Source organism: Furipterus horrens, unplaced genomic scaffold, assembly GCF_987537825.1.
Source record: "Furipterus horrens unplaced genomic scaffold, mFurHor1.1.pri manual_scaffold_13, whole genome shotgun sequence".
Classification (NCBI taxonomy): Eukaryota; Metazoa; Chordata; class Mammalia; order Chiroptera; family Furipteridae; genus Furipterus; species Furipterus horrens.
In genome coordinates, this window is record NW_028327183.1 from 55,801,532 (window position 1) to 55,816,628 (window position 15,097).

The 15,097-nt window shown below is 52.5% G+C and overlaps 1 protein-coding gene across 1 annotated transcript; it reads left to right on the forward strand.

The window, feature by feature from the left end:
• Positions 1-259: 259 nt before the first annotated feature.
• LOC149995471 (leukocyte immunoglobulin-like receptor subfamily A member 6) lies at positions 260-14,381 on the forward strand. Its single transcript, XM_090259243.1, has 11 exons — positions 260-382; positions 463-498; positions 662-946; positions 1,091-1,438; positions 1,681-1,731; positions 2,013-2,063; positions 2,442-2,591; positions 3,293-3,394; positions 13,300-13,584; positions 13,729-14,034; positions 14,320-14,381. The coding sequence occupies exons 1-11, from the start codon at positions 349-351 to the stop codon at positions 14,379-14,381; spliced, it is 1,710 nt and encodes a 569-aa protein (XP_090115369.1). The 5' UTR covers positions 260-348.
• The last annotated feature ends 716 nt before the right edge of the window (positions 14,382-15,097 follow it).

The window sequence follows — 15,097 nt, forward strand, 5'->3', positions numbered from 1 at the left end:
TGAGTGGTCAATCCGTTCTGGAATCAGCCTGTTGAGGGTGGACTGCGGACCAGAGTCTGGGTACCGCCCTCTCTGAGCAGGAGCTCAGACCAGGCAGAGGGTCCTGGGAACAAGCAGAGACCCCACAACTGGGCTGAGTGGCTCCAAGGGACCTGCCGGCCTCCTGAGCTCACGTCACGGAAAAACCCAGCGCCAGGCCCAGGGCGGGGCGTCCACCCGCAGCAGGTCCACAGAGGTGGGAGCCCGGAAGGGCGGCAGCAGCCCCGGACTCACCACATCCTGTGCGTCTCTGTCCTTCAGGCCCAGGGTCTCGTCCCCCTGGGGAGCGGGAGCACTCACAGCGACGGCATGGTGTCCATCCTCCCTGCTCTTCTCTGCCTCGGTCAGTGTGGGGACGGGCAGGGGCCGCAGGAGGGCACAGGGCACTGACGGGGCAAACCTCTGACAGGGACTCTATTCCAGGGCTGAGCCTGGCCCAGAAAACCCGCGAGCTGAAGGGTGAGTCCTCCCCAGGGTCCCTGTCCCAGCTTCTACTTCACCCCTGGGGCTCGGGAGGCAGCAAGGGGTCCTGGGATGAGGTGGTAATGAGGAGGGACCTGGGCTGAGCGGGGGAATGGGGGGTGGGGGAGCCCTTTCCAATGCAGCCTGTGGTTCCTTCCAGGGACCCTCCTCAAACCAACCATCTGGGCTGAGCCAGGACGTGTGATCCCCAGGGGGAGCCCCGTGACCATCTGGTGTCAGGGGACCGTGGAGGCTGAGGAGTACTATATGGACATAAGGGGAAGACCAGTTCCCTGGGACAGACAGAAGCCACTGGAGCCCAGGGACAGGGTCAAGTTCTCCATCACACGTGTGACAGAGGGACATGCAGGGAGCTATCGCTGTCACTACCTCAGCCCCGCTGGCGGGACAGAGCGCAGTGACCCCCTGGAGCTGGTAGTGACAGGTGAGAGGACACTCAGGGGACCCAGACTCAGGCTCTGTCCTCAGGAAGGGGGTGCTCTCAGGGTGTCTTCCCCTCACAGCCCAGCCCTGGGGGACGTGAGGGAGGTGTGAGCCCCATTTCACACGCTGCCTCCTTCTCTCCTAGGATCCTACAGCAGCAAACCCAGCCTCTCAGCCCTGCCCAGCCCTGTCGTGACCTCAGGAGGGAACGTGACCCTCCAGTGTGGCTCAGGGCAGGGATTTGACAGGTTCATTCTGACTGAGGAAGGAGAGGACAGGCTCCCCTGGACCCTGGACTCACAGCCACACCCCAGTGGGCAGGAGCAGGCCCTGTTCCCCGTGGGCCCCGTGACCCCCGGCCGCAGGTGGACGTTCAGATGCTACGGCTGTTACAGGAACACGCCCCATATGTGGTCACTGCCCAGTGACCCCCTGGAGCTCCTGGTCTCAAGTGAGGCCCGTGACCCCATTCTCCCTGAGCCGTCAGCTCTGGGTTGTGTCCCCAGGAGACATCTGAGGTTGGAGGGGACTGAGGGGTCTAAGTGATGGCCGCCCAGCAGAGGTGTGCCCCTCAGAGACCCTCCCTGTCCTGCCTCCCCTCCCGCTCCCCTGGGTTCAGAGGTGACAAGTGGGCAGGGAAATGTCTTGGGGGCCACACAGCTGATGGAGGAAAGGGTCTGATGACAGCTCCAGGGTTAGTCCCTGACCTTCAGCCGCTTCTGTTCCCCTTCCCAGGACCCCCTGGGGGCCCCTGCCCCCGACCCACAAGGACAATCCCCACAGCAGGTGAGTCACTGAGACCTCTGCTCAGAGGGAGCACAGAGCAGCCCTGGAAGCTCTGAGGGTCCATCAGGAGTCTCATATCCCCTGGCCACTCAGGGATGGGCTGGGTCCCCAGGGCAGGGAGTCAGGCAGAGGTGCCTGGAGCCAAAGGCCCTCAGGGCTCTGAGGGTGCATGTGATGGGGGGGCATGGCAGAGGGACATGTGGGGCCAAGGCTGGGGGAGGAGCCAGGCTCAGGTGCGGAGAAGGCAGCCCCCACCACTCACCCTTATCCTGAATTTCCAGGCGGCCCTGAGGATGGAGGACCCCCCACCACAGAGTCAGGTCAGCAGAGCGGTAAGTGAGGGTCCCTATGGGGGGCTGGTGGTTTCCTCGTTCTGGTCCCAGCTCTGCTGCTCCCGCGGTGGGGTCAGAGATCCCTTTTCTGCACTGAGGGTCGGGTTCATGTCTGTTCATCCTGGTCACCCTCCTTCTCACGGACTGCAGTGACATTAGCTGACATCAGGGACCTCACAAGGTCAGGAAGGCAGTGCCCCAGCCCAGCCTGCCCCCTCTCTCTAGAATGAATGCATGACAGCCCCTCCCTCTCAGTGCAGCCAGGCCCAGCGTTGGCTCGGCTCCGGAGAGAACACGGCCCTGCTGGGTCAGTCACGGAGCCCGGGAGTCACTTTCTGTCCATGACATATCAGCCCATTCCCCTCCCCCATGTCGTAGATAAACTACTGGACTGGGTAGACGTAGGCCCAATTCTTCATGAGCTCTGTGACCTCAGCCCACGGGGGCACCTACAGGTGCTACAGCCCACTCAGCACCTCCCCCTACATCGTGTCACAGCCCAGTGCCTCCTGGAGATCCTGGTCTCAGGTGAGGAGACCCCAACTCTGTCCTTCCTAAGCTCACACTGCGCAGGGCTCTGTCTCTCCAGGGTCTGAAGCAGTAATAATTGGGGAGTTGTTGGGACTCCACTGAGGAGGCTATTCAGGAACCCCAACAGCAATCCCTCCCCCATGGACCCTGGGATGTCAGCTGCTGAGTTAGTGGGGTCTCAGAGCTGGAGGGAAGGAGGTGGATGGGGTCTGTCCCCCCCCCCACAGGACACAACCATTTCTATATGGTGACCATTTTCCTTACCACCCTTGGGCTCTGTGGGACATTAGCTGCTCCAAAGTGAATCCAGGCACGTTCATACACCAGAGGCTGAGATCACCCAAGGAGGGGACAGGTCACCTGGCAGAGATGGGACGGAGCTCATGGAAGGACTGTGAAGAAGTTGTGATCTGAGGGTGGGGCATTGGAGAACACAGACCCCAGGAGGAAGGTCTGTGGTCCCCCCAAGTCCTCACTCACACCCTCATTCATGATTCTCAGGAGCAGCGGGCACCATCCGCCCATCACAGAACAGCCCAGGTGCCAGGAGTGGGGATCAGGGGAACTCCTCAGTGACGGGGCTGGGGCAGAGGGTCAGGTCCTGTCATAGGGACGCAGGTGCCCTGGGAGGACAACCATGATTCAGGGGTGACTTCTATCTTTCTTATTTCTGTGATCTGTTTCCCCACAATCCCTAGCCTCCCACCCCCAGGACTACACGGTGGAGAACCTCATCCGCATGGGCGTGGCTGGTTTGGTCCTGGTGGCCCTCGGGGTGCTGCTGTTTCAGGCTCGAGACAGTGAGAGGAGGGCCCACGCTGCAGCCGGGACGTGAACACAGAGGGGACGGGCACCGTTCAGAGTGGGGGAGCGTGGAGCCCATCTGATGACCCAGGACGTGGTGGAGGACAGTCTGGGCCGCAGCTGGGGCAACTGTCTGCGAATCTGTCTGGGAGAGGAAACATGGTTTGGGTGCATGGGGTGCCTGTGGACCCCTGTACAGGACTCTGCCACAGTAAATGTGTGTTTTCTCTCCCTTGGTCTTTGCTGACTTTCTTTGTTGACTCTCTGTAATGACCCCCCTTCTTTCCTCACCCCTGTGACATCAGGGTCCACCTGCATGGCTGTCTGGGTCCACACATCTAAAACCTCATGCCCTCTTCCACTTGTAGATGATAAAATGTCCTTAATTTCTAACCACCACACAACCCGATGCATGTCATGGGGTCTTCATCTCCTCAGATCACAGGAGTCGCCTGTGAGCCACAAGTAAATAAATGGGCAAAAGCAGAGACAACCCTGAGAGATGAATGCAAACCACTGCCTCCTGCCCTCTCTGGGCCCCCCGTGCTCCCCGTCTTCTTCAGATGCCGCGTGTGCTTTCCCCAGAACTGTCCTCCCTTGGTGTTTGAAGGGACAGCCTGGTGGGGGTGTCACCTTAAAATGTTACGATGTTTAAGAATGATAGGATTTGTGGAATATTCCAAAGTCTGAATATAAATAAAATGGAATTTTACTCAACCATGAGAAAGAAGAACAAGTAGAAACAGAGGCAGGACACTTGGAGCAGACAGACAGAGGTCAGAGGGGAGGGAGGAGGGGACCGGATGAAAGAAGGTGGAGGGATCAGTCCAGGAACACACATGCATGACCCACAGACACTGTCGGCAGGGCAGTGACGGCCAGAGGGAAGGGCAGCGGGGGCTGGGTGGAGGCGGGCAAAGGGGGTGGGGTAGAAATGGGGACACCTGTAAGAGTGTCACAGTAAAAATAAACAAAAAGCCCTGCCATTTGAGGCAACGTGAATGGACCTGGAGGGCATTTGTTAACCCAGCTTGATCGCACAGAGAAAGAGAAATCCTGGATGATCTCACGTACATGTGGGATCTCTAGAAGCCGATCTGTAGACACAGGGAGTGGCACGGTGCTCACCAAGCAGAGTGCAGGACAAGGAGACGGTGGGCAAAGGGCATCGGCCTCCAGTCATAAGGCTAACAATTCCCGGGGTGTCTAACGGACAGCCTGATGGTTACACTGAGCTATACTGTGTTATGTACTGGAGAGTGGCTTAGGGAGGTGCATCTGAGATGTTCTCACCACAAAAAATAAGTGGCAATCATATGACTTCTTTTATTTTGTAAGTATATTTTATTGATTATATATTTGCAGTAGTTCCAATTTTTTCCCCTTCGCTCCCCTCTGCCCAGTACCCCCCTTTCCTCCAGCAATCCCACCCCTCTTAGTTCATGTCCATGGGTCCTGCATACAAGTTCTTTGGCTTCACACTTTCCTATATTATTCTTAACTTCCCCCTGTCTATTTTGTACCAACCGATTATGCTTTTAATCTTTGTACCGTATCCCCATTTCTCCCCTTACCCCCTCCTGGCTGATAACTTTCCAAAGGATCCCCACACCTATGATTCTGTTCCTATTCTGGTTTCCTTATTTGGATTTTGTTTTTATTTTTTTAGATTCAGTTGTGAATAGGTGTGAGTTTGTTGTTATTTTAATGTTCATAGTTTTCATCTTCTTTTCCTTAAATAAGTCCCTTTAACATTTCATGTAATAATGGCTTGGTGATGATGAACTTCTTTAGCTTCACCTTGTCTGGGAAGCACTTCATCTGCCCTTCCATTCCAAATGATAGCCTTGCTGAATACAGTAGTTCTGGTTGCAGATTGCCTTTCATCACATTGAATACTGCTTTCCAGTCCCTTCCTGCCTGCAAAGTGTCCTCTGAGAAATCAGCTGATAGTCCTATGGGCACCCCCCTGTATGCAACTCTCAGCCTCTCTCTTGCTGCCCCCAGGTCTCTGTCTTTACCTTTCACCTTTGGCATCCCAACCATGATGTGTCCTGGTGTGGTCCCTTCTGGGTCCAGCCCGCCCGGGACCTTCCATGCTTCCCAGACCCGTATGTGCATCCTTCACAAGATTTGGGAAGTTTTCCTCATGTTTTTCAATTCTTGCTTCCTCATTCTGTACTGGCTGACAGTTCTTTTCTTCCTTATGTTCCAAATCGTTGATTTAAACCCGTTTCCTTCCCTTCATAATTGGTTTTGTGTAGATTTTCCTTCGTTTCACTTAGCATAGCTTTCACTTCTTCCGTTATGTGTCTGCCGTACTCAAGCATATCTGTCAAGTCTGTGAGCTACTTTATCACCAGTGTTTTGAATTCTGGGTCTATTAGGTTGGCTATCTCCTCGTTTGTTAGGTTGGTTATCTTCTTGTCGCTTAGGTCTCCCACTGGAGCCTTGATCCGTTTCCCATTTTGGGTCATACTTCTCTGTCTCCTCATTCTGACAGGTTCCTGTGTTTGTTTGCCTCCGCATCCCAGGTAGAGCTGTCGCTCCTGTTACATTGTAAGAGGCAGAGCCTTAGGTATTCTTCAGTACAGGGCGATCTGTTTCACCACGTTGTGGCGCTGTATGTGGGGAAGGGATTTGGGAAGGAAAAATATCACTGGCCCAGCATTTGCCCCTTTTCCAGACACCTCTTTCACTGCCGCTCCGGAATGGGCGCCCCTCTAGCTGCTGCCCTGGTTATCGTTCCCATATGAGGTGGCTCTGTGGATGTTCTAGGACCATGGGGGCTCTTTAAACAAGTGGATTCTGCTGAGACAGGCAGTTTCTGCCTCTACCCCAACCCCACTGGTCTGCACAGTCAGGAGCAATGAGGCTTGATTTTCCCCCGCGCTGGGACCTTGAGCTGTGAGGTCCAGTGAGGAGCTGGAAACGCTCCCCAGGTGTCCCTCCTGACTGCGCTTTCCACTGGCTTGCCAGTGCCGCCACCACACCACATCCTCTCCACCCTGGCTCTGCTTCTCCTGCCTGTCTCGTTGAGTATTTCTTCTTGATAGCTTTGTCTGTTGGACTTCCATGCAGCCTGATTTTCTGGAACTTCTGGGTGTCTCTGGTTCTGAGGTAGTTGTGTTCCTTCTAATTTGTGGAGGGAGACACAGCGTGTCTGTCTATGTCTCTGTCTTGGCCAGAAGTGTCTGTCTGCATTCTTGATGTAAAAAATATCACTCACAGCAGACAAATGTCATGTGATCTGATGACTGAAAATATCACAGAGTTTGTGAATCTATGTATTTATGTATCCATTTCTCTCTCTCTCTGTATCTCTAACTCTCAGGTGCTTTTTCTCTCTCTTTACCTATCTTTCAATCAATTTATCTATATATCGCCATCTGAGAATCATCTATGGCCTTCTTTCTGGAAAAAATAAAATAAATTTCTCTTTTCCAAAGCTACCCAGTTATTTGTAATTTGTTACAACAACTTGACAAAGCTCCTCTCTTTTCTTCCTGTCTCTTTTCTTCTCCTTCTTATATTTTCCTTATTGCGCTCCTTCCTCTCTCTCTCTCTCTCTCTCTCTCTCTCTCTCTCTCTCTCTCTCTCTCTCTCTCTCTCTCTCTCTCTCCTCTCTCTCTCTCCCTCCATAGAGGGAGAAAGAACTCGGTTTTGACTAATACACAAGAAATACTTTCAGCTGAAATAAGACTCTGCAAGTTTTCTTCTCATCTGAAAACGCAGTATCAAACTGCCCAGTTAATGACTTTCTTTTGTAGCAGAGTACAAAGACAATGGGGGGGAAACTGACACAACAATAAAAAAATATTTTTAAACTTCACAAATGTAAACAGGTATAAGTGATATTTAAATAATTAAACTTAAAAATGATTTTTTGATATGTTTGCAATCTCATACTTCTTGTGTTATTAAAGATGTAAACTATAACAAATATGCAAGTGATACTAGGCGTAATAAATATTAGGTGGAAGTCAATTATCATATGCCTTCTGAGAATGGTTTTTATTATTAACTCTTCTATATATTCGCTTTGCCAGGAAATGCTGACTGCTATAAACTGAATAATTGTTATGGTTCTCCAATAACAGCAAACTAGGCTAAATCCTCCTATGACTGTAGGGTTTAGGAAAATGAATTGTGACACCTGAGACGTGAGGGGTGTTTAGTGATGTGGCTCAGCTCAGTCCCTCAGCACCTGCTATTTGTAGGGAGAGGAGAAGCTGGTCTTCTTCCTGTGTGGCAGGCACCTCGTGCACAGAACTGACTGTGCTGTGGGGACAGTGCCCACCACATCCTATGCCTCTGTCTCCTGAGCTGCACTTGAACGACGGAAAAACGAGTCATCAAAAGCTCTGCTATAAAAAATGTCCACTGAGAGTTTGCCCCTTTTCCTAAGGCATGGACAGGAGGAACATGATGCAGCAACGAAAATTCAAAATAGTTGTCCCAGGATCCAAAAGTCAGGACAGTGTGTCTCCTGCCCAGAGGCTGTGCTGACCCAGGCCCTGTCCAGCCTTGAACAGAAATGCGCATGTGTATCTAGGAGGCTTTCCTCAGAACCATGGGTCACCTCCACTTCCGCTGATTCTATCCTGGTTTGCACATGAATCCCAAGAGGTGGTGGAGAATTCAGCACTGGGTCCTGGACAGCTCCACCCCACCCCCACCCCAGCACACCTAGCCATCTAGCTGTCTCTTTTCTAATGTTTCTTGAATTTTATGTAAAAGGAGCATGTAAATATGAGTATATGACTTACATATACTTTATGCAGAATATTTTATGGGTCTCTGTATTCTAAAGTGTTTCTCTTCACTACAGTTGTGTTTTAATCTTATATAGGTATTTTATCCTCTCGGTGGGCTGAGCACCAAGAACACATTCAACAGAAGGAATGACAGCTTGTTTTAAAAGCAGTGACAGAACCACATAGTTCATTTTAGGTCCTCGGAATTGGGGCGATAATTGATCTGAACACAATAGTGAGGTAGATTCACGTTGCCAAAGAGTTGAAATTTCCCCTGTACACCCATTAATTTACTCACAGGAAAGTATGCATGAGTGCCTGGGGATGATCCTTTGTTGAGTTCTCTTAAAATTACGAAGAGGATTGGACATTGACTTAGAAGCTGAAATCTTCCTGTGGACAATCTGTGTGTACTGTTAGGAAGGATATAAAACTGTCCTGAGTAGGAAGCACTGTCTGGGTGGATGAGCCTGAGAAGCATGAATGATGAAATAATCCTGGCATTTCCACGACATAAAAAGTCAGCCACTCAACTCCCACTTTCCAGTGTAAGTGTCTGCACAGAGACACTTTTAAAAACTTCACTAGGGTGAAGCATCTCAAGTTCATGCTTTACATATGGACAAGATGATTCTGAAGTTTATGTGAAACTCCACAAGATTGCCACAAGAGCCAAAAATAATTCTGAAGGAAAACATAGTGAGAAAGGAGGACTCACAGGATCACATTTCAAATCTTACCACAAAGTTCCCTTAATAGAGGAATTTCGGGTTTGGTTAAAAGATAGACATGTAGATCAATGAAATATACTAGTGATCTACAAATAGACCCGCACAAGGACAGTCCACTGAGTTTAGACAATGATGCCCAGACAAACCAAGAAAGAAAGGATGTTCTTTGCATCACATGATGCTCAATATTTGGATATCAAGGCTGTTGGCTGTGCTGACTTTGATAAGATGCCAGGAAGGCCTTGCCCATGGTGGCCACACTATTTCACTCCCATCATCAGTGCCGGGCTCTCACAGTCAATCCACACCGTTGTCAACTGTCAGTGCTCCTGCCTTTATATTTGAGACACTCTGTGTGTGTGTTGTTACCACACTGATGGTTCATGCTCACTTTTGATAAATTATGAAGTCGAGGAACAGTTTCAAAAATAACCGCACATTGGGTAGCAATGTTTGTAAGTTGCATGTTAAAGTATTTGTTTGTCTCCTATTGATGTCAGCTGTCATCTTACAGATGTGTAGATGTTTTAAATGTTCTCAGTCCCAGTCCCTTGCCTCATTTTGCCATTGCTAATATCTCCTCCCACCGTTTCCCATTGTGCGGCTTCAACTTCCCTCTCTTGTGGGTGTCCACAGGAACAGTTATTATTTTTAGTGCAGCCCATTTACCAATTTGTCCCCCATTGGCCTCCACTGCCCCTCCTACACCCCGCCGCCACCGTCAATCCCCACCATGTTGTCTGTGTCTGTGGATCATTAATGCTAGTTCCTTGACTAGACCCTTCCCCTTCTTTCCCCACTTCTCCCCTTACCTCACCCCTCTGGTCCCTGTCAGTCTGTTCCTTGTTTCCACGCTTCTGGTTCCATTTTCCCCATTTGTTTTTTGTTCATTAGGTTCCTGTAATACATGAGATCATATGGTATTGGCCTTTTTCTGCCTGGCTTATTTCACTGAGCACAATATTCTCCAAGTCCATCCATGCTGTCATGAAAGGTAGGAGTATGATCTCACCTATAATAGGAACTTAATGAAAAAAATAAACTAACAAACAAAATAGAACCTCAGGCATGGAACCATAGATCAGATTGATAGTGACCAGAGAGGAAGGGTGATAAGGAAAGAAATAAAGGGAAGAGTCTAGTCAAAGAACATGTATGAATGACCCATGGACATGACATGTGTGGAAAACAACTGTGGGTGAGGTGGTGGATTGGGGGGAAGAGGGCAAAGGAGAAAAACTGGAACAACTGTAATAGAATAAGTATAAAAAACTTTTAAAAACAAGTTAGGAGCAGGGGTGGTATTCTGAGTTTGTTTTCAGCCAGCCAAAATGTTTCTGTCACCACCTTCAACAGCCCCACACTGATGTGGTCACTTTATGACGTGCTCTTTGAACAACACTTGCTCTTCAAAATGCTGACATTCTATTGCTGTCAAGCTGAGGCTATTTATTCATTTCCCAGTAAAGCCTTCGGGGTTTGCAAAAACATCTACAGTTATGGAAAGTAGAAACCTCTGGGCTTGCTGTTGAAGAAAACGTGTAACCAAATACAAGACAACACTTTAGAGAACCCTCGAGACAAAGCGACTCTCTGCACTGCAGCAAAAGAGGGTGAGGTGTTGACAGGTCACGGGCATGCTCCCTGCCAGGCGAGGATGTTGGATTATGTTTATAAGACAAGAAGAATACACAGGGGAACCGGTATGGCCAAGTTGAATAATAAATGTCTTATGTGCCATGGATTACCAGTGAACTAGAGATAAACAATATGTGTCAATAAAATATAACATCAACAGTAACTGAACTCCAGTCTTGCATGTCCAACCATGGGACGTGGATGGCTTACATGGACTTACACACCATCCTTGCGTACTTCTTCCCAGCTCTCAACACATGTGAAGACGAGAAATGAGAAGGAGGAATCTCCATGTTCCTTCCATTTCTGAGCTTTTAGCTGGGGGCTTCGGAAGGGGTTGCCAGTTCTATAGAACGCTGAGAAAGCAGATATGGGGGAGAGCCGAAATGTCAGTAGCACCTACTGTGAGCGTGAGTGTCTGCGAGTGTGTGAAGGTTTGAGTGTGAGTGCGTGTGACTGAATGTGCTCATGGGGTAACGACAGCTCTGGGGGGCTGAGGAAACAGCAGTGAGAGCTGAGCTTGGAGGGTCACCTGTGGATGATCATGAATAGTTTTCAGTTCAGAAAGAAATGGCTGGAGGTACCTGAAGACAGGGCCACGGAGAAACTTTCAGCAGAAAATGGACAGAATCTGAAATGTAATTTGCAAAGACTGATGTGAAGGGTGAACTGAGAGGAAAGTGAGGGTGCAGGACTCAGTACCCAGGCAGGTGGAGGGTGTGACCACTGCCTGGGGTCAGGAAAGGTGACCATCTCTCCCCACCTCGTTGACTGGAATCCAAGGAGCCCTCAGGACAGTGAAGCAGGGGTCGCAGGGATGAGCCTGGGGTCTTTGCAATGCACTCTGCTTCCGCAGGGGATCCCAGCACTTCCACCTCGCCTGCAGCTCGGGGCTGAGTCTCACTGTTCCCACGTGACTTTGTGTCTCTGAGAGAAGTGGGCTCTTTCTCCTTCCCTCCCCTTGGGGGAATCATTGGAGTCCTTTCTGCCTTTCAGGGCGGCCAAGATTCTGGGTGTCACTGTCCTCTTCGAACTGTGGAGGCTCTTCAGGACTCAGAGAATCTTTATGCATGAGAGTCCTGTTCAAAAGCAGTAAACACACACACACACACACACACACACACACACACACAGACACACACACAGTACCACTTCCTGGATGGCTGAAGGACCCTTGAGCAGCCTACTTCCTCTCTAGCTCTCAGATCCCTCAGTCGAAGCCCAGTGAGACCACCCAGCCCCCACAAATGTCATCAGAATCCTTCTTGCCTGAGACATGGGGGAGAGGAAGCCAGTCACTGAGAGCCGATGAAGATTCTGGAGGTTTGAGAAACTGAAAAGCAGAGGTACCTGGTCCATGGAGCAGAAGGAAGGCTCAGACTCAGACCACAGCACAGTCACGTGAGTCACGGCAGAGACCCTCACAGGGCCGCGGGGAGCCCCTGGCCTCCCCATCACGGGCTGCAGGGTCAGCTGTGTGAGTGTCCAACAAGGTGACTTTCATACCTGCTTCACTCCGTACACAAAATGGATGCTGATGGGCCACAGGCTGAAGAGTAAATCAACGACTTCTTTAGCAAACAATGTAGAAAATGTCTTTTCATCATTTTTTATTGTTCTTCTATGACACTTGTCTCCATTTCTCCCGTTTGGCCTCCTCTGTCCATCACAACCCCCTACCCCGGCTCCCACAGTCAGTTCCCACCCTGTCGTCACGCCATGGCTCATTCATGCGTGTTCTTTGTCTAGAGATTTTCATGCTACCTGTTGTTCAATGCCTTCTAACATAATTATAATCACATAGAAGTTTTGTCATAATTCACAGAACATTTTAAATATTTATAATGTTTGGGGAAAATGTTTTTTCAAGGTCCCTGGTTCTCATAATTTTTCTCATTTCTCCTTTCTAAGCACCTTAATTGCAACAATCGCCTTAGAATGCCGATTTCTTGCTAAGAAGGGTTCTCAAAATACAGGAGATCAGTCCCCTGGATCTCAGACGCAGTTCTGGATCTGGCACAAACACCCGGCAGGTAGTAGGAGATCAGCGAGTGTCTGTCTACGGACAAGTCAGACACCAGAAGTATATTTTGTGTGTGGGCGGTGGAGAACATGAGTGGTCAATCCGTTCTGGAGTCCGCCTGTTGAGGGTGGACTGAGGACCAGAGCCTGGGTCCCGCCCTCTCTGAGCAGGAGCTCAGACCAGGCAGAGGGTCCTGGGAACAAGCAGAGACCCCACAACTGGGCTGAGTGGCTCCAAGGGACCTGCCGGCCTCCTGAGCTCACGTCACGGAAAAACCCAGCGCCAGGCCCAGGGCGGGGCGTCCGCCCGCAGCGGGTCCACAGAGGTGGGAGCCCGGAAGGGCAGCAGCAGCCTCGGACTCACCACATCCTGTGCGTCTCTGTCCTTCAGGCCCAGGGTCTCGTCCCCCTGGGGAGCGGGAGCACTCACAGCGACGGCATGGTGTCCATCCTCCCTGCTCTTCTCTGCCTCGGTCAGTGTGGGGACGGGCAGGGGCCGCAGGAGGGCACAGGGCACTGATGGGGCAAACCTCTGACAGGGACTCTATTCCAGGGCTGAGCCTGGCCCAGAAAACCCGCGAGCTGAAGGGTGAGTCCTCCCCAGGGTCCCTGTCCCAGCTTCTACTTCACCCCTGGGGCTCTGGAGGCAGCCAGGGGTCCTGGGATGAGGTGGTAATGAGGAGGGACGTGGGCTGAGCTGCGGAATGGGGGGGTCGGGGAGCCCTTTCCAATGCAGCCTCTGGTTCCTTCCAGGGACCCTCCCCAAACCCACCCTCTGGGCTGAGCCAGGCCCTGTGATCCCCTGGGGGAGCCCTGGGACCATCTGGTGTCAGGGGACCGTGGAGGCTGAGGAGTACCGTGTGGACAGAGAGGGAAGCCCAGGGTCCTGGGACAGACAGAAGCCACTGGAGCCCAGGGACAAGGCCAAGGTCTCCATCACACAGATGACAGAGTACACTGCAGGGAGCTATCGCTGTTACTACCTCAGCCCCGCTGGCTGGTCAGCGCGCAGTGACCCCCTGGAGCTGGTGGTGACAGGTGAGAGGACACTCAGGGGTCCCAGCCTCAGTCTCTGCCCACAGGAAGTGGGTGCTCTCAGGGTTTCTCCCCCTCACAGCCCAGCCCTGGGGGACGTGAGGGAGGTGTGAGCCCCATTTAACTCACTGCCTCCTTCTCCCCTAGGATCCTACAGCATCAAACCCAGCCTCTCAGCCCTGCCCAGCCCTGTCGTGACCCCAGGAGGGAACGTGACCCTCCAGTGTGGCTCATGGTGGGGATTTGACAGGTTCATTCTGACTGAGGAAGGAGAGGACAGGCTCCCCTGGACCCTGAACTCACAGCCACACCCCAGTGGGTATTTCCAGGCCCTGTTCCCCGTGGGTCCCGTGACCCCCGGCCGCAGGTGGACGTTCAGATGCTACGGCTGTTACAGGAACACCCCCCAGGTGTGGTCACAGCCCAGTGACCCCCTGGAGCTCCTGGTCTTAGGTGAGGGCCCCTGACCCCATCCTTCCTGAGCCGTCAGCTCGGGGTTGTGTCCCCAGGAGACATCTGAGGTTGGAGGGGACTGAGGGGTCTAAGTGATGGTCGCCCAGCAGAGGTGTGCCCCTCAGAGACCGTCCTTGTCCTGCCTCCCCTCCCCCTCCGCTGGGACAGAGGTGACAGGTGGGCAGGGGGAGTGTCTTGGGGCCCACACAGCTGATGGAGGAAAGGGTCTGATGACAGCTCCAGGGTTAGTCCCCGACCCTCAGCCACTTCTGTCCCCCTTCCCAGGACCCCCTGGGGGCCCCTGCCCCCCACCACAGGACCCATCCCCTCAGCTCGTGTGTCACTGAGACCTCTGCTCAGAGGGAGCACAGAGCAGCCCTGGGAGCTCTGAGGGTCCATCAGGGGTCTCATGTCCCCCGGACACTCAGGGATGGGCTGTGTCCCCAGGGCAGGGAGTCAGGCAGAGATGCCGGGAGCAACACGCCCCCAGGGCTCTGAGGCTGCAGGTGACAGGAAAGGGGGGGCATGGCAGAGGGACATGTGGGGTCCAGGCTGGGAGAGGATCCAGGCTCAGGAGGGGTGAAGGCAGACCCACCTCTCACCCCCATCCTGAATTTCCAGGCGGCTCTGAGGATGGAGGACCCCCCACCACAAAGTCAGGTCAGCAGAGCAGTAAGTGAGAGACTTTGTGGGGGGCTGGTGGGTCCTCGTTCTGGTCCCAGCTCTGCTGCTCCCACGGCCTGGACAGGGCTCCCTTCTCTGCACTGAGGGTCGGTTTCATGTCTGTTCATCCCGGTCCCCTCCTGCTCACAGACTGCGGTGACATTAGGTGACATAAGGGGTCTCAGAAACCACAGGAAGGCAGCGCCCCAGCCCAGTCTGACCCTCCCAAGGGGGTGCCAGGACCCTGTAGAGGGGATACAACCCAGGAGACACAGGACCCACCCCGTGCCCCTGCCCCTCCCGTGTCCCTGCTGTGCTGGGGCAGGTAGTAAGGAAGGACCCTCGGCTCCATGTGAGACAGGACAAGCCCCCTGCTGAGGAGGAGCCCAGAGCTCAGGGC

Coding starts and splice junctions, on each gene's coding strand:
- LOC149995471 (XM_090259243.1), top strand. CDS start 349: ATGGTGTCCATCCTCCCTGCTCTTCTCTGCCTCG. Junction 383..462: donor CCCTGCTCTTCTCTGCCTCG/GTCAGTGTGGGG, acceptor ACTCTATTCCAG/GGCTGAGCCTGGCCCAGAAA. Junction 2,592..3,292: donor CCTGGAGATCCTGGTCTCAG/GTGAGGAGACCC, acceptor CACAATCCCTAG/CCTCCCACCCCCAGGACTAC.